At 45.3% G+C, this 25,134-nt stretch overlaps 1 protein-coding gene across 1 annotated transcript in view; it reads right to left on the reverse strand.

The window, feature by feature from the left end:
• Positions 1 to 8,328: 8,328 nt before the first annotated feature.
• MPZL1 (myelin protein zero like 1) overlaps positions 8,329 to 25,134 on the reverse strand; it is a 70,357-nt gene continuing 53,551 nt past the window's right edge. Inside the window, exons 5-7 of the mRNA XM_055324336.1 lie at positions 24,508 to 24,640; positions 21,920 to 22,022; positions 8,329 to 10,962 (exon numbers count right to left, since the gene is read on the reverse strand). Coding sequence (XP_055180311.1) covers positions 10,861 to 10,962; positions 21,920 to 22,022; positions 24,508 to 24,640 — 338 coding nt within the window. The 3' untranslated portion in view covers positions 8,329 to 10,860. The remainder of the gene's footprint in view (positions 10,963 to 21,919; positions 22,023 to 24,507; positions 24,641 to 25,134) is intronic.

A 25,134-nucleotide genomic window follows, 5' to 3' on the forward strand; every position in this document is an offset into this window, starting at 1 on the left:
AGCCTCCCTGGTTCAGTGCATGGGTGTGAGGGTCACAGAAGACGATGGAGGTGAAATTGGAAATGACGACATATCATACAAGTAAAAAAAATTAGTAGTATTAGGCCGATGATTGATTTTAAAAATAAATACATCAAAGAGTAACTTTCCTGTAAGTATCATCCCCCTCAAAGTTGTTATTCTGGAAGTTGCACACTTCTCTCATGGTGCTACATAAAAATTACTTGCTTTCTAACTGCCTTCATTATTTAGTGTATCATTCATCTTATTCATTCACTTATTTACTCATCCGGCTAACATGCCTTGACTAATCACCACGTACCAGGGACTGATGAAGGAGTGGAGTTATGATTTAAAAGACATAAAAGACTTTATGGCAAGCTCATAAATCCATTAGAGGAAGCAGGTACCCCAGCAAAGCTCGCTGAGCCTGATGTACCCTCATCAGAACAGAGTGTAGAGCAGCATTTTGGTTACATTGTCCCTTCCTAGAGGAGTTGAAGATGGGAGGGGGTGTAGGACAGCCTGGCCGGGCAGGAGGGACCACAGGCTGGAGCACTGCTTGGCCAACAGAAAAGAGCTGTTTGGAGCTTGCCGGAGATGTAGGCCACGGGTCTAGGGAACCCACAGGTCCTGCCAGCGTCCCCGGTCGGGTCGGGCTGCGGCTCCGCCTCCCTCCGGCGGCACGGGCGGGGGCGCTCCCCTCTCGGGCCAGCAGGGGGCAGCACCGCCTCCGGCCGGGGCCGCCGCCCGAAGCCGACCATCTGGTCCAGCCCCGCGCCGGCGCCTTGGGCCCCCGGGAGCCGCTCTGCTTGCTCGACGGCGGCCCTCCTCTCCGGCAGCCACGTCGCTGGAGAACGTGGACTCGGCTTAGACCTCCTTTGAGGAGAAAGCACTTCAGGAGCAGAGGGGAATGAGAAGACATGATCCAGCCTTTAAAAAAACAAAAGCAAAAACAAACAAACAGGAGCCTCTGACCTCCGCCCTGCAGGTCCGGGAAGTCCTGGAGCGCAGGGCCTCTCCTCCTCCTCCACCTGCACAGCGGAGCCCGCGCCGGGGCAGACAGGACGCGCTCGGAGGTGCTTGCGGACTGATGCATTTTCATTTGACCATCTCAAATTCACTCTCACAGGCACCCCGAGGACGAGGAACCTAGGTGGACCCCCTGCAGATGAACGAAAGTTACTTAACATCAATTGCGGTGGCCAGGCTCTGCGCTGGGGCTGGGGCTCCAAGGACTGTCTGCAGGGTGCTCACTAGATTGCATCTACTGCCGGTTGCTAGCTTTGTGTCCTTGGGCAAGTTAACCTCTACCTGTGGCAGTTCCCTTGCTTTAAAATAGGGATGATGTGGGCGCCTGGGTGGCTCTAGGAGGTTAAGCACCTGCCTTTGGCTCAGGTCATGATCCCAGGGTCCATGGGGCTCCCTGCTCCGTGGCCAGTCTGCTTCTCCCTCTCCCTCTGTCTGCTGCTCCCTTTGCTTGTGCTCCCTTTCTCTGTCAAATAAACAAATAAAATCTAAAAAAAAAAAAAAAAGGATGATAATAGTATCCACCTTTGATATGGTTAATCCAGGTAAGGCACTCAGAATTCTGCAGAGGGACCAAATGGGCAATTAAAATTCAAAATTATGGAGGGGAACACACAGGGCTTACGGGAGGGCAAAACGGAGAGGCATGCACCCTGATGTGGTTTTACAAGTTTCCAGGAAGCTTCCTGGAAGAAGAAATCGGATTTAGCCAGGGGAAGACTTCCAGCTGGGACCTGGTATCCAGTGCCGTGGAGAGCGGGGTCCTCCCACTTGGTCTGAACGGAGCTCTGCTGAGCCAGGCATGTGGGAGGCCGGTGGGATCTGGGTGGACCAGACGGCTTCCAGGTTGGGACCTTAACCTGCCAGCACCACAGGAGGTGCTGACTTTCCTGAGGAAGTGCGGAGACCACCACATTTCTGTTTTAGAAAGACCACCCCTTTGTAGAGCAGGGCTGGAAGGGAGCTGCCCACCCGAAGATTGGGAGGCAGTGACTGTTGCAAGCCTGGAATGGAGGTGGTCTGCAGTAGAGCGGGGGCAGTGGAGACAGAAGTAAAGTCTTTGATTGGAGAAATACCAGAAGATGCAGAACAGAGATCAGAGATTGGCTTTCCAAGGAGGATGCTCAAAGTAATATCTAGGGAGAAGCCATCCCAGAACTCGCTAAATGGACTAGTAGATCACTCCGGCTCCCATCTGCCCCAGCCCCAGCGCCCTCTGGATCACCTGCTTGCAACCCAGCTTCCCACCTCTTCGTGGTGCGGGTCACTGCTCATCTGGAGTCTTCGGTCTCCAGCCCCTGCCAGTCATGATATTCTGCCCAAGGCCTTCCCTAGTCTCCCCAGCCCTCCTCAGACCCTCCTGACCAGTGTCCTTCCCTCTGCTGCTGAAAATCCGGCTGCTTTTCCAGGACTGAGCTCCGAAGTAGCCACGTAATTAACAGCTCTCGTGATTTCAGATGGCCACCCCCACCAACTGGCGGGGTGAGCTTGCTAACCTGCAAGTCCCTGTGTGCCACTCCTCTGCGTAAAACCCGATTTGCCTGCAGGACAACATCCCAGCTAAGAAACTGGGACTGCAAGTCTTCAAGGCTGGCTCCCTGCCAGATCCCATGCTGCAATCACTTCAGCCTCTCTCTCCCCCGCCTGCACCTTTGGGCTCTTCCCTCAAACTGGAATGGCCTTCACCGGTCTCCTGTGATCATGTGTGTGGCACAATGGACTGAACGGCTGCCAGCTCCTGCATGGTCTTCACCAGCGCTGGCCAACAGAACTTTCTGTGAGGAAGAAAATGTTCTATCTCTGCACTGTCCAATACTTTCCAAAATCACATGTGGCTACTGAGCACTTGAAATGTGGTCAGTGGGACCCCTGGGTGGCTCAGCAGTTTAGCGCCACTTTCAGCCCAGTCTGTGATCCTGGAGACCCGGGATCCAGTCCTGCGTCAGGCTCCCTGCATGGAGCCTGCTTCTCCCTCTGCCTGTGTCTCTGCCTCTCTCTCTCTCTGTGTCTCTCATGAATAAATAAAATAAAATCTTAAAAAAAAAAATGTGGTTAGCGTGACTGAGGATCTGAATTTTAAATTCTACTTAATTTCAAATTTAAATGTAAATGGCTGTATGTGGCCACTGACTACCATATGGGACAGTGCAATAACTTCATTAACCTTAACATGCCAAAGCAGAACCACTGAAAGTTGAATTGGGACATTTCTATAGCAAAGAATAATACCAGCATGGATCAGAGGGGAGGTATTAACATATTAAGAGAAAATGTATCATGCTGGATAGGCTAAACCTCTTATCAATATGTATTTCTCTCAGGTGCCTGGGTAGCTCAGTTGGTTAAGCCTCTGCCTTCGGCTCAGGTCATGATCCCAGGGTCCTGGGATCAAGTCCCACTTCCTGAGATCAACTTCCTGGGATCAAGTCTCACTTTCTGGGATCAAGTTCTGCATCAAGCTCTCTGCTCAGTGGGGAGTCTGCTTCTGCTCTCTAAAGTGTGCTTTTTCTCTCTCAAATAAATAAAATCTTTTTTTTTTTAAATAATGTATTTCTCTAATTATTGTAAGTCCAGGATGCCAAGCTAGTGCTCGACAGCAGATCTGGTGTTAGTCTAAGGCCCAGGTCATTTGCTGGCGAGACTGCTTTCTACTTCCATCCCTCCCTGTCAGAAGCGCAGGGACTGCATTTGCAGTGACTTCAATGCGCACCTGCTGACCTGGAGGAGGAGGAGGCATGCAGGTAACCCTGGAAGAATCCTAAGATTGAAAAGCTTGAAATGAGTTGAAATAGACAAAAATGTACAACAGGAACCCAAATCTTGCACTTTCTCCCACGGTATGTTTTGGAGGGGACGGGGAAGGCGGCCAGTTCTTTCCAGCCAGGTATGAGCTCTCTTCCTGTTTCCTTCCCCCCCCCCCGCCCCCCGGGGGGCTTTCTGGTCTCTTGCTCAGCCTCACGTAGCCAACATGAAGTCGTTAGCCCAGCCTCGGTCTCCGAGGGCCTGCGTGTCCTGGGGTGTCCCGCGTTAGAGCGATTCATTGCGCCCTCTGCGCGCTCCTGCCCGGGGACTCAGTGCCCGGTGGCCCGCAGACATCCTCTGGGACCAAAGTCCAGGAGCAAGATTTTCCAAAATACTCCTCCCTCTGGCACAGCAACTGCCCTCAGGAATGGCTTCCACGAACTAGGGGTGGTGGAAGGGGAGGAGGGCGGGGGTGGGGGTGACTGGGTGACGGGCACTGAGGGGGACACTTGACGGGATGAGCACTGGGTGTTATTCTGTATGTTGGTAAATTGAACACCAATAAAAAATAAATTTATTATTAAAAAAAAAAAAAGGAATGGCTTCCACGTAGAACAGGCCGGGCTTTTACTCAAATGCGAGCGTCCGGACGCGTTATCAACAAGCCCTCCGGGTTCCGCGGCTTCTGCTGGGCGGGCCCGCAAGAGCAAGGGCAGGGTGTTTTGGTTTGGGTTTTTTGATTTTTTATTTTTCGCAATGTTCCACATTCCTCTGGGTCTGTTGTACATTTTAAGAGATTCCCTACAAAATAAATTAAACATTTATGTTTCTTTTTTATCTCGTTGAAACTCTGTAATTAAAAAAATAACCCTATTCAAAGCCGGAGAAAGAACCAAGAATGGGTCTAGATTCAAGCTCAGCGTCCTCGGAGTCCGCAGCAGGGCAAGGCAAGCCTCAGGGCTTCGGCCAGCTGGCCTTGGCTTTGCCCTGTCGCCCACTCCCTCCGCAGATCTGGGCACAGGGGGGCAGAGGGGACTCCAAGGGTGTCAGCCACCGCGCCCGAGGGCAGGGCTCGAAAGCAAAACGGGAAGAGTAAACCTGCCAGACTTCCTCTTCCAACGGTTGAGGTAAGAAAAAAAAAAAAAGAGCCCAGCCCTCCAGCCCTTCCCGGTGCTTGGGAGCCCCCAGGCCGGTCAGGGAAGGGGCGGTGGCGGGACAATCAAACCCAAGCCTGAGCCAAGAAGGGACAATAGTTTCAACATCCTGTTTGCAGAGGGAAACGGAAGCTGGAAGCAGCGGCTCCTCTGGGACCCAGGCCGCTTGAAAGGTTTGGGTTTCCTTCCCTGTAAACACAGCTGGGCCCCTGCAGGTGCCAGGGCTCCCACCTGCCTTCTGTACCCCACTCCCCCATGCTCTGCGGCCAGGCTGCCAGCCCCGAAGGCTCTCGGAAGGACGTGATGGGGGAGGTGAGTTTAGCAGCTGCCACTGTCCCCCTCAGATCCCGTTTCCAAGGGGCCAGAGGACTCTCCCATCCTGCGCTGCTTCCCCGTAGTTGCAGATGATGTATATTTGCCTTTTTTCCTTAACAGTTCATAAGCACAAGTGACAATTACAGTACCACTTGGGAGGGACAAACACAAGACAACTAGAAACAAAAACCCAGGAAGTCAGAAATGGTTTAAAATATGGTGCATCTGTCCAAGAGGAGGCCCACTGGGTGTTAATGGCTCACAGCCCAGTTCTCTCTCTCTTTTTTTAAGATTTTATTTATTTATTTGAGAGAGTGAAGAGGGAGAGAGAGAGCACAGGAGAGGGAGAAGCAGGCTTCCCGCTGAGCAGGGAGCCCAAGGTGGTACTCGATTCCAGGACTCTAAGATCATGACATGAGCCAAGGCCAGACACCCAACCGACAGAGCCACCCAGGTGTCTTGGCCTAGTTCTTTCTCTCTGTACTCACATGGAAGCTTCTCTGACACCATGCTGAGGGGAGAAAACAATCTGCTGAGTACTATGGTCCTTTTTGTTTCTGAAATAGGCATGACATTGTTATACTAGAGCCATGTTTGGATCCCGATTTGAAGAAACCATTTGTAAAATGCCAGTTTTGAGACCAGGGGAAATTTGAGTATGAAGTAGGTATTAGATAAAATCAAGGAATTATTTGTTTACAAACTTTTTTTTAATATTTCTGTTAGGGGCCCCTGGTGGGCTCAGTTGGTTGAGCCTAAATCTTAAAAAAAAAAAAAAAAAGTTTCTGTTAAATGTGACAAGAGATTATGGTTATGTAAGAAAAATGCACATATTTTTAAAAAGATGCCCATCAAAGAATGTAGGGGTGAACTGACCTGTTTTGGGGTTTGTTTTAAAATGATTCAGAAAAGAGGAAAAAGAAGAAAGGAGTGGATGAAGCTATCACTGAGGACAGATATGTGGAAGTGGATTTTACTATTCTCTTTTATGCCTGTTTGAAATTCATTCTAAAATATCTTGAATACACAGGAAGATGTGTATGTGTGGGAACCTGTCATAAAAACAGATGGTCAGGGATCCCCGGGTGGTGCAGCGGTTTGGCGCCTGCCTTTGACCCAGGGCGCGATCCTGGAGACCCGGGATTGAATCCCACGTCGGGCTCCCGGTGCATGGAGCCTTCTCCCTCTGCCTGTGTCTCTGCCTCTCTCTCTCTCTCTCTGTGTGACTATCATAAATAAATAAAAATTAAAAAAAAAAAACAAAACAGGTGGTCAGTTACTTACACCACCTACACCAGCGCTACAAATGCTACCTTCCTCCTCTGTGAGAATGTTCCCTCAGCAGTCACAGGCAGGTGGGAGGAATAAGTCATTGGTTCCTATTTTCCAACCTGGTTAGCACTGGAATCACTCAGAAGGATCAGCTTTAAGGGGGTAAGAAAGTATCTGAGGTTTCCTCTTCAATACTGCCAAACCAGCCCACTTGGGGCTGTGGCTGCCCTCAGAGGTAACGAGTATGTATTTGGTTGGCATGTTCCCCATGCAGCTTGGAAGCCAGAGCCCCAGCAGGAGGAAACTCCCCGGTACTCAGTTCCCAATCCAGAGGAACCACAGAAAACCTGTCACTTCCCAGTACTCTGCCTTCGTGTCCTGGGGGAAGTGTCTCTCTTCCTGCCACATCACACATGAGGGATACGGTTCATGTGAGATCCACATACACAGGCGGTCCTGCCAGCCTTAATGTCTCCTCTCCCACTCAAGAAGGCATGAAGTTATGCAAGCCAGGAGCTTGTGCATCCATGATAATTCATAAAATTAATAAAGCACTAGAAAACATCACTGCTTTAAGTAAGACATTATTTCTGACACAGCTCTCAACAGACTGTCATCATAATGTCTTCCAAACCGAGGTTAAGGCCCCTGGGCCTCTGTGTCTCTACCATCTATACAACCACTTCCCTCACCTACCTCCCCATGTAGCTCTGAAGAACATAGGAAACTTTTTACAGGCATGTAGCACATTTATTTGAATAAGGAAGAAGTTCAATTTATTTCTTTTGGTGAGATAGGCCACAGGGCACAGTGTTTAAGAACAAGGAGTGGGATCAAGTAGCCTCAGACCCAGCCTTGCCTCTCTGGACCTTATTAGCTGAGTGACCTTTGGTGAGTTATATACTCTAAGCATGACACGGTCTTTCTAAAAGTGAGTTTAAGATTAGTACAACTAGCCTAAACTCATAATGCTATAGAGTAAGAAATGTAGTGCCTGGCACACAGCAAGGATTAATTGATTGATTTTTTATATTTTAAATTTTTTTAATTGGAGTTCAATTTGCCAACATTTAGTCTAACACCCAGTGCTCATCCCAAGTGCCCCCATTCATGCCCGTCACCCAGTCACCCCAACCTCCTGCCCACATCCCTTTCCACTACCCCTTGTAGGAGACACCTAACTCTTGTTTCCCAGAGTTAGGTGTCTACACAGCAAGGATTTTAGTAGCTATTAGCTATTACTGTTAATTCCCGTTACCCCGACTCTGTGGCAGGTCCTTGAAGAGCTTTGTCTTGTTCATTTATTTCCTCATGCTTAGCACACTGCCTGGCACAGGATAGTTCCCAATATATATGTGGTGAATTAATTACATCCACCATCCAACCAGTCAACACCTGCTGAGCCCCTGCTAAGTACCAGGTACTATTCTGTGTGCTAAAGATGGAGCAGTGAACAAGACAGAAAGGTCTGGTGCTTAACTCCAACAGGGAAAAACAGACAAGCACATGGGCAGAGGGATAGAACAGTTAAACAGAGAAGAACAGAGTGGGATTAAGGGGGCTTGGGAGAGCCAGTGGAGGGGGTGAGGTTGCTCTTTTATATATGGCAGGTCTCTCTCAGAGGGGGACCTCTGAGCAGAGACTTAACAGGTGCCCGCTGCATGCTCCGGGCAGAGGGGATGGCAGATGCAAAGGGCCTGAAGCCGGCAATGTGTGGTGTTTCTGAAGAATGAGGAGGACAGTGCCACCCGAGTGGGATGAATGAAAACACTTTTATCTCTTTTTCTACTTGATTAAAAATGAGCATACAACACAATTCAGTAATTGAAAAAGATGTATTAAAACATTCACAAAAGTACAATTTTGAAGAAGAAAAAACAAAAAACTAATAATGAACTTGATGGTTTTTTTCCCTAGCTGGATACATTTCCACTGAAAACCTACAGGTGGTTTGGGATTTTCACCTCTAAGAAATTCCATCTAGGTGGCCCCTTATCACACACAATTTTAAGAGGTCTCATTCTGCCAATGATTAGGGAAAGGGCCGTTCGGACACCCGGAAAGCAGCCCCCACTGTTGCCATCCGTGGCCAGGCAGGGGAACACTGGGACGAGGCGACAGAAGGGACCAAAAAGCCCAGAGGAGGCCAGGAAAAGGCCCCGACCCCAGGCGCTCCGCCCCAGCTGCGCGACCGCAGCCAGGAGGTCCTGTCGCCAGGTGCCCGGCTGGGGGCGGGGCGAGCCGGCAGGGGGCGCCCGAGGGCGCGCTGGGCGGGGGCCGGGCTGCAGGCGCGGGCGAGGGAGGCCAATCAGGAGGCTTTAGGGCCGCGTGCGGTAGTCGGGGCCCCGCGGGGAAAAGGACGCCCCTTTTCTCGGTAAAAAGTGCCTGTCAGTTAACGTGACACCTATAAAGGGGCACACTCGGGCTCGGGCGGCCGCACGAGGCGGAGGCGCAGCAGGGACAGCGCGACCCGGTCACCGCCACTCCCCGCAGGGGCGCTGCAAAGGCCTGGGGGGCAGGGGCGCCCCCCGCGGGCGCGGGGCCTGAGCTCGGCCTGGCGGCCCTGCTTTCCTCCTCCGGGCAGCCGGGCCCGGACCCCGCCCCGACCCCCGCGAGCTGGGGCAGCGGAGCCGCCACCACCAAGGGCTCCTCGGGAAATAAAAGTCCACGTGGACGGACGGACAGCAGGACGGACGGACGGGAGGCCGGTTCCGAGGCGCACGCGCCCTGGCTGTTTTGCCCCCGCGTGCACACCTTTACCTGCGCGCCCTTCGGGGTGGGGCGCGCCCGGGGAGTGACATTAGAGGGGAGGCGGGGGAGCCGCCCTGCGGGAGGAAGGCGAAGGCGAGCACCACCGGGTGTGCTCTGCGACCAGCAGGTCAGCGTCCTCGCCCTACCGGGGGCTTTCACGTCCTCTTAAGCGGAAAAGAAATTCTGTTACAACCAAATCATCCAGAAAGGGGGTAATGACCATATAAATGTTGGGTGACCTTCACCATGTTTTTCATTCCCAGTAAAAGATAAAAACTCCTAAGCTTGAGATGGGGGAAGGAGGGTAGTCAGTGGAAGAAAATGAACTCTTGGAAGGAATATCCAAACTTTTCCTCCTCTCGTTGTCTACCAATTCGACACAATGGGAAAAAGTGAAGGAAAAAAAAAAAAGAGGTAAAAACAAAAAAGGGAAATAAAATCAAAAGAACCCTATCCAAAACTCCAAAACAGTAAGACATTTCCAAAGTAGAAGTGCTAATAACCCTCCCTGCTGATTTAAAACACACACACACACACACACACACAAAAAAAAAAAAAAACAAAAAATACCCTAGACTATCCTTAACCTTTGAGGCGCCGTGAAGCTATTACAGAGCCATGACTAATGCTTCTTGCCAGAATCACCACGCAACCCTCTATAAAGAGGACTCTCTAGAGAGGGCTCTGAGACGCTACAAGCTGGCTTTGTAATTATCCCATTTGTGCCTACTTAAAAGGAAATAAAACTCCTCTCCTTTGGCTGTATGGGGACCCTTATTTCAAGCAGGAAGGTCTTAGGCAAAGACTGTAAGGGTACCTTTTACTCCACAAATGGTACAGTACTCAAGCGAGGCTGGGTTTCCTACTTCAATTATGTATATGGTATTGATCTAAAAGTACCTAGAAAGACGTGACCTTGGCGTTTATCCTTTGCTGGTCTTGCTAGGACGAATCCACAAACTGATAGGACAAACGGTTTAACATTAACGTCGGTCTCACAACATATAAAAGCAAAAAACCACCCTGTATTTTAGAGGGAAAAAAAACCACTCACAAAAACTTCTCAAACTGGGTTCAAGCGGCACAGCTAATGGAGGCTTTCTAAAACCTACAGCCAAATAGGTGGTGCTGACACTGGGTTAGAGGCCACCCTGGACACACTTCCATCTGTGTCTCCACTCTCCAACCACGATAAATGCTAAGACTGGTTAAGCCCTTAGATAAAAGGGCCATGTCTACTGGAATACTAAAGATCTGCTACCGTCTCCATTAAGGCAAACCACATCTAAATGACAGTGACAAGAATGTTTCTGACTTTTCCCAACTGTAAACAACCTTGAAAGAAAGTACAAAACAGCAAGACAATTTATATATGTAGAATCATACCATCTTCTCATCATGCAACATTGGCTCCCCATATCAGATTAAATAGAATATTTATACATATCCTTTATACACATCTTTTTCTCCATCCATGAATAAACATGTGCTTGTCCTTGCCCAGGTCTCCAAGGCCACATGTGGTTATGGGTTACATTCTCTGCACAAGCGTCCTGTTTGATTAGTTTCTTGCTTAGGATATGTTCTGGGTCTTCTCTTAATTTTTCCGGATGTCCGCATACACCACAGACTCTGACTTGTTAATCTTGTCACTGTGATGTCCACCAGAGTGGTCTAACTGCGCATATATGACTGGGCCCTGGAGAAGAGAAGGACAATTAGAGGTTTGGGGAAATCGGTGGTCCCTTCAGGGGCAGGTGCAGAAGCAATCGTTAAAGTGGTAACATTAGGGTTCCAGAGTAATGAGTTCCTTCTTTAGAATGTCTTCAAGAAGACCTCTTATGAACGCTATGTCCAGGACTGACTTCAAAACAACGTTGTTCACAATGTTGAACACAATGTTTTTGTGATTGTGAAAGCTGGTACAAGGAGGTATGTTACATTACTGTCTACTTCTGTAGCTGTTTGGGAATTTCTATACATAGAAAATTCCTCCTCAGGAAATTACCCTTATCTTCATACCTGACCTGCCACAGAATTCCTCAACCCTTGTAACTGGGATCAGAGTTTTAAGGACTAAGATGTACACTTCTACCAACCTGAGACCCACTGAAATCGTGAGCCTCAGAATGATGCACGTAAGAAACCAGCATGTTGGGTGTCACTCAAAAGATACGATCAATTTGAACGGGTCACTTTGTACAAACAGGCGCTTAAAAACATTTCAGATATCCTCCCATGTACTACTTAGAGTGTAATTCTTTTAGTCTGATCCTATCATAACCATTACAAGTATTGCTTCTTTGATATCTAAGATCAGGTAACTGGTTTTCCTGTTTTAAAATGAAAACCCAAAAGCCATGACCTGAAGCGATATAAAGAAAAATCTAGATGGACTAGCATACTAGCATAGAAGAGGTCTGCCCCCTGACCTCAGCAGTGAGGAAGGGGGTTCCAGGGACCCAGCCAGGGCACCCAGGGAAGGTGGGCTGCCTGGGGACACAGCGAGTTCTCAGACTCCTGGGGGAGGAGGTGTGAACAGCAGCAAGAGTTTCAAATACCAGAGGGATGTTTGCACTTCATGATCCCTAAAGTACCTTCCAACCCAGGGATTCTAAAGTTATAAACAACAATAACACAATAGCCCTGATTGTACAAGTTCAGTATAACCCCAAGTCAACCTTTCTCCCAATCCAGGAAATTCTCCTTGAGAAGTCAAATATTGTGCTTAAGCTTTCAACTTTGGAATCCTAAATTCAGTAGCGAGAAGCCTGTAGTTTCAACTAAACATCTTATTCCCACCCAGGAGCCCCACAGCCTGCATCCCCTAGAGGGTCATCCTGCAGATGTGCAGGCACTCCAACTTCTCCAGGAGGGACACACCAGCTGTCAGCACTGTACAGGGAGCACCCAAAGTGGAGTTACAAGGTAATACTCAGGGACATCTGGGTGGCTCAGTGGTTGAACGTCTGCCTTCAGCTTAGGGCGTGATCCTGAGATCCAGGATTGAATCCTGCATCGGGCTCCTTGCGGGGGGCCTGCTTCTCCCTTTGCCTATGTCTCTGCCTTTTTCTGTGTCTCTCATGAATGAATAAAATCTTTAAAATAAAAAAAAAAGTAATATTCAAGGGCTGTCTCTCAGGCCAACAGCCTGCCCACCAACAGCTGTGATTGAGAACACTGTAGACAGTCCAGCCAACTGTAGGGATGTGGGTGGGCCAGCAGAGATCTGCTGAACTGCTCCTGACCAGATGATCTGCCCAAACAACCTAAAGAACTGGGAGCCAAATAAATGGTGGTTGTTTTAGGTCATTATGTTTTGGGGTGGTTTGTTACACAGCAATAGGTAACAGATACACTAGGTGAGTGGAAAAGAAAGAGAACAGAGAAAGCAAAAATGAAAAAGAACACAGAATAGGTTATCAGTCAGTAAATGTTAAAATATCAGTAAAATCTCTCATGTGAGATGGTGTTGTCTTTCATGGCAAGAACACATAACAGTTTGTTGAAGGCAACTGGGAAAAAACTGAAAGATAAAAGGAATTCCCTCCTGTTGATGGATTTTTCTTTTTCCCCAAATTGCTTACCACTATCCAATGCCCTCAGTCCCTTTCCCTCTTACAATGGGGTCCTAAGATCAGGGACTTTGTTAGTTAAGTGCCTAGAGCAGTAGTGGGCAGACCCAGTAGGTGCTGGAGAAGGGGTGGACGATGTAATGGAACAAAGGAATTCTGGGATGTGGGTCCAGATCAGGCATCTGCTGATAGATCAATCTCCAACAGCTTTTTGAAGCCAGGTTCTGAACCTTATTGGGAGCTGAAAGTATTCTGGGTCTCTATGGAACATGGAGGATCCTGGAAACGAAGAGCAACATGGAAATGACTCTGCCACTACCAAGGCAGGCACTTTCAGGTATTTGAGAATTAATACATGAACAGCATCTAGATGTTTTTACTGTACATCTTGGCACGCATCCCCCCCACCTTCCACTTGTTTTTGCAGGGTGGGGTTGGGGGTGCTTTTCCACAAAGAATTACAGCAATCAAATGAAAAATTATTCCGGATACATTTTTACCCAACTGTTCACTACACAGACTGTCTTTGTTGAAAATGTTTCAAGAAACAAATTGCTTGACCCAGGTCTCTTCTTTTAGTGCCAGTTAGAGATAAAATTACTCCTGAATTCCATGTGTATAAAATGTATTAACATAAAAACATACTGGTGAAGGTGGGGAAAGAGGGTTCGTGAAGAGTCACGAAGGGCAAGGAGGCCTACCTCCAGGCATGTATTAATTACACAGAAGCTATGTGCTATGTCCCGCTTCCCCTTTCTGTAGTCTCTGCGGTCCTTCCTAATCTCAATCACACCTGATCCTCTAGCACCACTACCACCAAGAAAGAACATATCTGCTTTTACCACATGCTCACTGACTGTTCATGAAACACCCTTTTCAGTATTTATACCACTGCGAAAAATAGGTGTGAAACACAGTTACCTATTAGGACTCTGAGATACATGAAATCAATTATCAAAACGGAATTGAAAAGAAATGGACGGGCAGGAGAAAATAAGCACCTGCCTTTGAGCCAGACAGATCCAGGTCTAACACCAGCTCTGCCACTAACTAGTGACCTAGAACAAGTGACTCAATCTAACTAAGCTTCAGTTTCTTCATGTGTAAAACGGGATAAAAGAACCTCATCCGGCCGCTGTGAGAACCAGAGGAAGCGATGCGCCTGCATACTTCTTCAAACATTACTGGGTCTTTGTGACTCAGCCGAAAGGTGTGTAACTAGTCCACTCTATCACTGCCCCCCCCCCGCCCCCTACCAATACCTGCCTTGTGCATACAAAACATTAACCATTTCCAGAAAAGGATTCAGGAAAGATACCCACACGCAAAAAAATTATGTTAAACTAAACTTGACAAAGAGTTTTACTTCTCATCCCTAATGCTGGAATACTTTAAGTAGTGCCTACCTAACAACCTTCCCAAACCAACCTTCCACTTCCACTTGCTGGAAGAACCTTAATTTGGGTTCAGTGGTCAGCATCCCTTTACTCAGATAAACGATCCCACCCTTCCTTGCCTCCCCCCCCCCCCACCCTGGGGCGGGGGAGCCAATCATATTTCCCGTCCCCTTGCAGATGGGACTGGAAGTCATAAGCATGTGACCTGCTCCCAGTGGGGACTCAGAGAAGTTTGCTGGGGGGGCTTCTGGCCAAGATTTTCCTCCATAATTAAAACTGCATGGGAGGAGAGTCAGCTCTTCTGGCTGCCTCTTCTCAGGTGTTGCCTGAAACCACGGCAGCCATCTGGAGGCTGCGGGGAGCTCAAGAACAAAGACAATATACAGAAGATGAAAGAATATGGTGGAAAGAACATGTTTGGATCCTGATTTGAAGAAACCATTTGTAAAATGGTTTAACACTGTTGGGCCAGTGAACTCAAGAACACAGAAGTACCTTGCTTTGGGACCTCTTGTGAGTTAATAAACCTGTCTGTTAAAGCTACTTTTACTCAAGCCTTCTGTCACCAAGTCTATCAATGGTAACAAAAAATAGTGACCAAAGACAGAAAATAATACAGAAAACTTAATGTCCTGTTTCGGTGTTATGGTTCATCTTCTATAAATTTCCTTCTTAGCACACTCCTGTTAAGTTCTCTCCTGGAGTTATTTATTTATCCAAGTAGTAATTACTAATGCAATTAGATTCTCAGATGAGGGCAGCCCGGGTGGCTCAGCAGTTTAGCGCTGCCTTCAGCCCGGGGTATGATCCTGGAGACCCAGAATGGAGTCCCACGTTGGGCTCCCTGTGGGGAACCTGCTTCTCCCTCTGCCTGTGTCTCTCTCTCTCTCTGCCTCTCATGAATAAATAAATAAAATCTTTAAAAAAGAAAAAGATTCTCAGATGATGCCTGAGGGTAGAAGATGGAAGGTTTTGCTGATCAGGGAACGCGTCACAATAGAACTCCTGGAAGAAAGTACCAAGGGATAGTTTGCAAATATTCCCACCCACATCCCCACTTCACCGATCTGATTGCTAGCATGGGCAGCAACCGCCTATACCTGTCCTTATAAAGCACAGTGTGCCACGAGCCCTTATAATTAAAAATAGAAAAAAAAATGAGATCAACTTGTCCCAACCTATCATTTCAGAGGAGGAACAGATGCTGATGTCAAGTAATTCTCCCCAAGTTAATACCATTGTCTGGACCCCAGAGTCAGTGCTAGTTTGTAACACATCACTACCCTGGAGTTCAATTGAATATGAAGATTTTCTCAAGGCTGTTTGTGAGGGTATTCAAAAAACACCAAAAAACCTGTTCATTAGGATATTAAAAAAAATTCTCTACATCTGGGAAAAGCCTAAAAATAATCTTAACCACCCAGGAGACTCTAAGGTTCTTGAGTGCAGAGTCCAGGTGCTAATTATCCTCGCACTTTCTGAGTCTGGTCTACACTGCATGTACAGTAAACACCCACGTGTATGTGGAAGTGATCGAAACAGAATATCCAGAGGAATGATTAGATTTTTTTAAAGATTTTATTTATTTATTCAAGAGAGACACACACAGAGAGAGAGAGAGAGGCAGAGACACAGGCAGAGGGAGAAGCAGGCTCCATGCAGGGAATCTGACACAGGAGTCCTGGGATCACACCCTGGGCCAAACCGCTGAGCCACCCGGGCTGCCCTGATTAGATTCTTAAAAGAACTGTTCTGTTTGGTTGCATCCAACTTATAATTAATCTCATAGATTCCATAATAAGATGGAACATATCAGGTCAAGTACGTTTTTCCTAAACTGTGAAAAATTTTGCGGCCTCAGTTTGAACAAACTGAAGAAAGAATATATCATAAGGATTCTGAACTCCCATCAAATACTCCGGGGCCTGGAAAGAGAGGCATCCCTGATACATAAACTGAAAGTGGTGGGTGATGGTGAATAAAAGCACACACTAGGGGCACCTCGGTAGTTCACTAAGTTGAGCATCACATTGGATTCCGGCTCAGGTCATGATCATGGGTGATAAGGCTGGGCTCTGCACCAGCGGGGAGTGTGGCTTGAGCTTCTTCCCCCTGCCCCTTCCCCTGATCACACTCTATATAAATTGAATAAATACATTTTTTTTTAAAGCACACACTAGGACCCCCTGCTAATGCTCTACAGCACTTAGGAATTTTATGGAGTAAATGAAGCAACTGTTTTAACCTTAGGATAGCATTCCCTGTTGTAAGTGGACATGACCAGTAAATGCAAATCTAAATAAAACAAAAGCTAGAAGACCAATTGGCTAGGCAATCACATAGTCTACTTCCAAGCCTTGGGTTAACTGGCAAGGGATTTAGAAGTTCCAGAAACATGTAAGGCAGAAATTAGTTTGAAGATGTACAACTGTAAAATAAAATGTACAGTATGATTTGATTAAAAAAAAAACTGAGTCAGACAAAGTATACTCAGGTATAGGCCACCTAGGCAGAAACCCTGATGTGATGGGGGCTGAAGAGGCCTCCAGGGGTCTGCCCTGAGCACAGAGGAAATCACCTAAGAATCAACTGTGAGGAACCCAGTTTTACTCTCAAAGCTAATCTGGTATTATCCTGCAAATGCTGAAAAATGTGAATACGGATAGATAAAACGGTTGGATTATTTCTTACCAACCTCTAGAAAATGCCATCGGGTTCGAAGTCTGGCCTGGGCAGAACCCTGGGGTTTACTCACAGGAAGTGAGCCAGTCTCTGACTCAGGGACAGCAGACAAGGGGTGGGGGTGGGGGGTGGCCCTGAAAACAGGGTGAGCAAGTCTGCTTATTAAACAGTGAACCCTCACCTCTCCTTCCTCTACTCAGCTCCCAAGCAGGGATTTCTTTCCAGAGAAATTGACTAACCCAAGAGAAAAAGACTCTCAGCAATGGATACTTTCTAAGTCTCCAAATGGATGACAGTCAGTGCTTTATATAGTGAAGCCCACTACCCACCCAGGAAGCTCTTCTCTGCAGAAAGAGCTTCTGATCAGATTTGAGTGACTTAAGTATCAATAGATAACCAAAGATCATTGGGTATTTGAGTAAAGCTTTTAACATAAGACAGAAATTATGAGAGAAAGGTAATTTTTTTTTTAAGATTTTATTCATGAGAGACACACACACACACACAGAGAGAGAGAGGCAGAGACAGAGGCAGAGGGGGAAGCAGGTTCTATGCAGGGAGCCCGATGTGGGACTCAATCCCAGGACTCCAGGATCATGCCCCTCGCCAAAGGTAGGTGCTAAACCGCTGAGCCACCCAGGGATCCCCATAAATAAAATTTTAAAAAATTACATAAAACATAAATGATATGCTGAGAGAAGACAATGCATTCATAAAAACAAGTACAAGATGTTATAATTAGGGAATAAGAAATAGCTTTTGAAAAATTTAAAAAAAGATAATAGAAACTTAATATTCCATTAAAGTTGGAAAATAATGTTACAGAAATTTTCTAGAAAGCAGGACAAAGGGCAACCCAGGTGGCTCGGCGGTTTAGCACCGCCTTCAGCCCAGGGCCTGATCCTGGAGACCCGGGATGGAGTCCCACATCAGGCTCCCTGCATGGAGCCTGCTTCTCCCTCTGCCTGTGTCTCTGCCTCTCTCTCGCTCTGTGTCTCCCATAAATGAATGAATGAATGAATGAATGAATGAATGAGCAAATAAGTAAGTAAGTAAATAAATAAATAAATTAGAAAGCAGGACAAAAACTGCAAAACAAAAAAAATAAGAAAACTAAAGGACTGATCTAGGAGATGGTCCAATTCCTATTGGGATTTCCAAAGGAGAGAATAGAAAATAGGAGGAAAATCTCTAAAGCATAATGGGAGAAAACATCCTAAAACTGAGGAACATACTTTTCAGATTGAAAGGGCACACGGAATAGCAAACACAATGAATGAAAAGGACCCACAATTTTATGAAATTTTAGAATACAAGGGATAAAAGAAGATTCTGAGGGGATCTCTGGGTGGCTCAGAGGTTTAGCGCCTGCCTTTGGCCCAGGGCGCCGTCCTGGAGTCCCAGGATCGAGTCCCGCGTCGGGCTCCCGGCATGGAGCCTGCTTCTGTCTCTGCCTCTCTTTCTCTCTCTCTCTATGTCTATCATGAATAAATAAATAAGATATTTTAAAAAAAAAAAAGGATTCTGAGAAGGGGCTTAAAGTGGGTACCACACAAAGAAGCAGGAATGAGAAAAGAGCAACCTCTTTGCTTCTTTACAATGCAAGCTAGAAACATCAACAATGCTTCAAAATACTGAAGAACAATTTCTAACCTGGAATCCTACCCAACAGAGTTATCCATCACGTTTAAGGAAGGACAATAAAAACAACTTTAGACGTGCTAAAACCAAACATGTTCTCTTACATTTGGGGAGGTCAGAAGGACCCTCAGGAGGACCTCAAACACCAGCAGGGCTGTGTTACTTCTGGGGGCTCTGAGGAGAGTCCGCTTCCTTTTCTCAGCTTATGGAAGCTTCCTGTATTCCTTGGCTGAAGATTCCTTCCTCTGTCTTCAAGGCCTGGCAGGATAACATCTTCAATCGCTGGCCCTGACCCTCCTGCCTCATTCTTATGAGGACCCTTGTGATTACACGAGGCCTGCATGGATAATCCAGGAGAATTTCCCCATCTCGGATCCTTTACCAGAGCTGCAGAATCCCTTGGGAAAGGTCAAGCAATATATCTCACAGGTTCCAGGGATTAGGATGTGGACATCGTTGGGATCATTTTGCTTATCAACCAAAGCCTCAGAATTTTTATCTCCTGTGCCTCTCTCAAGAAATTATGGAGGAAAAAAAAAAAGAAATTATGGAGGATATATGTACCATAATATGGGAATAAACTAAAAAAGGTGAAGAACTGAGTCTAAATAAGAGATGAGTAAATAACATTTGTTGGGCTAGAAGGCCCAAGATGACTGCTATACAGCAGCCTAAAGCACAACAAATGCAGAAGATCCTAACAGGTGTGCCTCCAAAAAAAAAAGAAAAAAAAAAAAAACAACAAAACACGTCATGTGTTTCCATGTGCGCAGAGGTGTTTAAGTGGAGAGTTTTAAGAAGGAATATAAATACAGGCTTAGAAGACTATGCAAATAAAAAACAAGGCAAATATTGGCTCCATGAAAAACAAAAAAATTATAAAAGGAAGCAAATATATGTGGTACAATGATGGAAAAAAATAGGTACACGTAATACTGAAACATATTTAAATACAGTGATACAATCTCATTGGGAGGAGGTTTGTGTATGTGTACAAACTGTGTGTGGGAAGAAAGGCCAGGAGAAAAAGAAATGTACATTTTCATTCTCCATAGTATGGAGTCGGTAGTTAATATCTAAAACTGAAGTATCCAAAAGTAGTAATAAAATAAAGTTGTTTGGAAACATGAAGATAATACCAGAAAAATTAGTTTCCAAGAATGGAAAGCCTCTGGCTATTTTTTTTTTCTTATTCCCTTCTCTTTCCAGATATTGCCTATTTTCTCTAGTTGCCCTCCTCTTCATGCTTTATTCTGGATAGTTCCTATTGCTGTGTCTTCAAGCTTATGGATCTTTTCTTCTGTATAGTCTATGCCATCCAAGGTGGTTTGTTTGTTTTTTCCATTTTGTCTTTTTTTTATATTTCTCTCATTATGTCAAGGTTTCCTTTACATCATTAAGGTTAGTTATAAGATTTTCATACTTGTTTAAAAGTCCTGGTTCTATGAATTCTATTGTTCTGTCATTTCTGGGTTTGTTTCTATTGATTGGCTTTTCTCCTGGTCATATTTTTTTCCTGCTTCTCCATATGTGTGGTAATTTTTGATTGGTGTGAGACATCGTAAAATTTTACACTGTTGGGTGCTGGATTTTGTTGTATTCTTGTAAAGAGTGTTGGATTTTGTACTGGCATGCAGCTAAAATACTTTCAGTTTAGTTTGATTCTTTAAAGGCCTCCTTTTAAGCTTTGTTATGGCAGGTCCACAGTATCCATATTCTGGTGCTACATTAGCCTGGTACTACTATTATAGTAATACTACTATATTCCGGTACTACTGGGCATGATCATTTGGAGGAATGCAACCAATATTCTGTGTATTAAGAGGCACTCTGGCCTTTAGGAACACAAACGATTCCCAGCCCTGCATGATATCATATAACTTACTGCTTTTCAGATGGTTCTTTCTCTGGTTTTAGGTGTTTTCTCTCATACATCCAAAAATCTCTATCTACTCAGAAAAGGCTCAAAGGAGCCTGGCCATTCCATATTTCTTTTTTTCTGTGTAGTTTCTTCTTCTCTGGAACTTTGTCTCATAAATCCTAGAAACCTTGGCCTCCCCAAATACTGACTTCTCTTCCTCAATTCCTCAAACAACTGAGTTTGTTTGTGCTTCCCCTCCTAGCACTGCACCTTGGAAACTGCCTCAAGGCAGTAAACTCAGATAATCACAGGACTCCTTTTATTTGTGTCCTTTCTCTCAGGGATCACAGTACCACACAACCTGCTTTCCAATATCAGAAACCATTGTTGTTGTTTTTTTTTTTTCTTTCTAGTTTGTTTTCAACAGGTGAGCAACTCCCATAGCACTTCAAAAGTAGAAGAAAAATCTTCTAAGCCTTCTTCCAATGTTATGCCTAACTCTCAAACCTTTATTCTTAACCCTATTCCCATCTGCAATCCAAATTAGTGAATTGAGGTATCTGCGTTATACTATGTTATCCAAAAGAGACAGATAGACTAGGAATTAGTCACGAGCCCTGACGCTATGATATTAACAGAGAAAGTTCTAGAACTTGAGTTCTAGCCCTAATGCTGTGATTCGCTCGGCGTATGCTTTTAGTGATTTAATATCACAATGCCTCATGGTCCTCACTACATATTAACAGTTATGGAATAAGACTGAGTACTACTTTCACAGAACACTGTTATTCTTTTATTTCCTTTTAAATCCATCTGACCTCCAAAACACCTCAGGGAAAACCTGTAATTGGCCAAATTCCTTAGATTGCTTTCTACCCCAGAAGGACAGAATTGGTACTAAGCTATGGAATTTTTGCCATGCTGCAATTATAGTCACAAGAGCATAGTCAAAACATAGTACTAACCACCATGCTAGATTCTATGCTAAGTTCCAAATAAAAGTTATTTCTCTTCTGTACTTTCTAAAAGAAGTAGAAATCAATGCCTTGTTCATCAAGCCTACCAATTATTCAGATAAATGTTTACTTTCAATTTCTTCTAAAGAACTCATACAAAATAATTTATTTTCAATACCAAGAATATCAACCTTTTCCTAATTCCTTATCTTATAGAGCACCTCAGAACAGAATCTAGTTCACCAGATCTATTTCTTTAAGCAATTCAGGAATTACATCTGAGGGGCCATTTCCTAATTTCAATTGGCCTGGAGGAGCCAAATTATTAGTAAATCATCTGTTAGTGTTGCTTCGGTGGAAACCTTTCCTCAAGTCAGATTCTTCTCCCATATTTTCTTGTGGTCCTCCTAGGCCAGCTCTAATTTCCCCTCTTGTTATCTCTCTTTTCTGTCTCAGGGGTCAGTATTCTTTCCTGACCAGGAAAGTGACAGACCACCAAACTGCAGAGCACAGTACGGTGGGCAGAACTGCAATCAGCCGTTACCTGATGGGATCCAGAAGGCAGGCTCTTTACTAGACCCTCTGTGTCGGAGGGGGACTTCCGTGGAGCCTGCTTAACCGGTGACACACTCTCTGATGTACTGCAGCTGATGAGTTGGCAATTTGGAGAACAAATGTAAACAGAAAAAAAAATTAAAATAAATGGGAAAAAAATATAGAAATGCAAGTGATGGCAAGGTGAAGCAGCAGATAAAACAAAACACAACAGAACAATGAGTATCAAAATGATCACAGATCTTGAGACTATTTCTTATCCCTGACACTGTTTCTTAGAAGTTGATGAACCTACTTAAGGGTAAGTACAGAAACTGGGTAGTGCAACTTCTTTGCCCCACTTTGCAATCACACTATCTACTGAATGGGACTCTGCCTATAATGCTCATTTATCCTTTTGCTGCTCTGTGTTTTTCCCCTGCTATCACTCCTCCTCTGGGATGTTTAAAGGAGCAAGCTAAGCCTTTGTAATAGCAACAAGGCAAACCTTTGCTGAATGTATTCCAAAAATTACAGATCCACATCCAGGCTTGTAGTCTTGGCTCAACTCATTCCTTTCATTCCTTAGTTCCCCATATTTAGTTTCCCTACTAATACAACCAAAGAAAACCCAGGAAGTCATGAATGATAAGAAACTGTGGAATGCCACATCACACAGGCTGAACTTTTTCAGGGCTCTGGGGATCTTTCACAATAAACATTATCTCATAAATAAATAAGGGAAAGTGAATGGCAGGAGGTACCTCATTAGGGATTCTCTAATGGTACATGTCAGCTTAAATCCTTGTTAACGCATTTTTAAAGAAAATCTTAGGAGTTTGGGAAGGTTCACATTCTAGTGTGATTATAACTAAGACTAAAGCAAACTGTGTTCTATGAACTGCGTCTTCTCTGAATCAGGAAGCTCTAAGCTCTATATCCCAAACCAAAATGGTCTGAGTATCTAACACAAAGAGGGTCTCAGCCACCAATAACAATTCATGTATGAAAGAACACTAAAACACACACATACACAAAGTCATTCTACGTGAGGAATATATATACATATATGTATATACATATATATATATATATATATATATATATATATATATATATATATATATATATATATTCAGGTGATCATAAAACATCTGAGAAACCTGACAGCCCATTTTCACTGGGATGGTACACTCAACAAGTTGCCAATGCAAACATAAGACAAATTTGTGGACAAACCAAAATAGCTGTTGTGTTAGCACAGAGGTAGCTGGTTAGTTGTCAACAAGGGAGATGGGCTGAATACATACACATGAATGTTAACAGCAACGGGCAATGTGATTAGTTACCATGTGTCTAGTGGGATTGGAAGAGGACCCCAGCCCTGTTACAGTCCCAGTGTGTCGTCTATGTCAGCTTTTCTTAAGAAGTAGAAGATAAGCAGGATCTGATCCCGGCACACCAAGGTGGAAAAAGCAGGGCAAGGGGAAAAAAAATCATAGTAAGAAGAAAAGCAGCATTCACGATGCCATGCAGGACTCTAAGGCATACTCTTTTGCTCCTTTATTAACCCCAAAGCAAGAACTACAGACTGGCATGTCACCACCCTGGATTAGTCTCTCATGTTGAAGACCAACACTTGGGTTATATTTCATCATAAAGCACTCACTATGCAAAGGTATAGATACAGTCAGCAGAAAAGAAGCATTCCAAGCAAACAAGATCTGAATTTGAACACTCAAACTGGCTAAAACACAGCACTCCTAAAAAAACAGAGCAGCAGAGGCCGGGTTCCCACCATCCACCAGCAACGGGGTTTGGGGCAAGCAACCCCCTCACAGTCCTTTAGGGCTGGTAAGGTGAGCCCGCGCACAGGGGACCCGGCTCGTGTGACAGCCTGAATCCAGCCTCTGCTAAGTCTTACCCCATGAGTTCTACATAGCTTACATGGCTAGGTGTCCCACTGGAGAGGGGGAGAAAGAAGGTTCTTCAGTTAGACACACCCTTTGCTCCGAGGTGTTTTTCGAGAAGCCATACACAAGAAGAAAAATCTACTTTTCTTTATTGCTGGTATATTTTGCTGTCCAACTCTTATTACCCCAGTCTGGATGAATCGAGCCATGCATTCGAGAATGATCAAAGCAATAAAACTGCTTACAAAACTATGAAAAGGAAAAGCCCTCATCATCACATCAGCTGGAGTCATTTATTAGCACAACTCTGTGACTAGAGTTTTCTATTTCCCTAACTGAAAAGAAGAACCTTGTGAGATTATGACCAAGAGATTCAAATGACAATCCTAGTGGGAGAGTGACGTGTGTGGTTTCATGATATGGTACTGTCACGCAGAGCCCACATTGCTGCGTGGTTCACTGCACAAACCCATGGCAGGTGTTCTGAAGTGGGGAGTAGTGCACGGCCCATGTTCACCAGCAGGTCACCGATTTCTGCTGGCCTGCACCAGCACACCTCTGAAGGACAGACTCCCCCGATCCCGATGTGAAAGTACCTAATTCTTCACCATTCTTTTTGCACAAAAAAAATATAGAAGTTTTTGGATTCTTTACCCCACCTCCCCCACAAAATGGTGTTTCTTACCCAGTATAATCCCTTTTAGAGTTTCTCCTTCTATAGAGGACAGCCAGGATCATGCTGATGAGCAGAGTGAGACCTAGCACCACAGCAGTAACTATACCCACCACCACCCAAACTGGAAACACGGGCAAGATCTCTAGAGAGAAAGAACAAAATTGTTTTAAGGTACTTTGCTACCAAGAGAGGAAGTGGGATTTTATTAAATTAATAAGCAAGTGCTTTAGGAGTGACCACTTCGTCTTTTATTGTCCACATTATGAGCTCCCACTGTCTAACCGATATTGTACAAATGTTAACCGATACAGAATAAGCTACAGAGCTAATAAGGATCTCTATACACTCAATCCCTCCCACTCAAGGCTCTGAAGTCAAAGCAATTCCAGGGGTGTGAATTTACCTCAATTTGCTCTCTGGCAAAGCAGACTTTGTCTCAAAGTGAGACACCAGAAGCTGCATTTCCTCCTTATTTTCCAGAAAAGGGAAGAAAAAACTGTACTGCAAGTGTTAGAACTTTCTCTTGGAGAATATCAAAGCAGTATTAATCTTATTCTCCACTGCCCATCCCATCCAACCATAGTGAACTAGGTCCTTCTTCTAATTAATACTGAAAAATTAACACTCCTAAAATTG

Source organism: Nyctereutes procyonoides, unplaced genomic scaffold (assembly GCF_905146905.1).
Source record: "Nyctereutes procyonoides isolate TBG_1078 unplaced genomic scaffold, NYPRO_anot_genome, whole genome shotgun sequence".
NCBI lineage: Eukaryota > Metazoa > Chordata > Mammalia > Carnivora > Canidae > Nyctereutes > Nyctereutes procyonoides.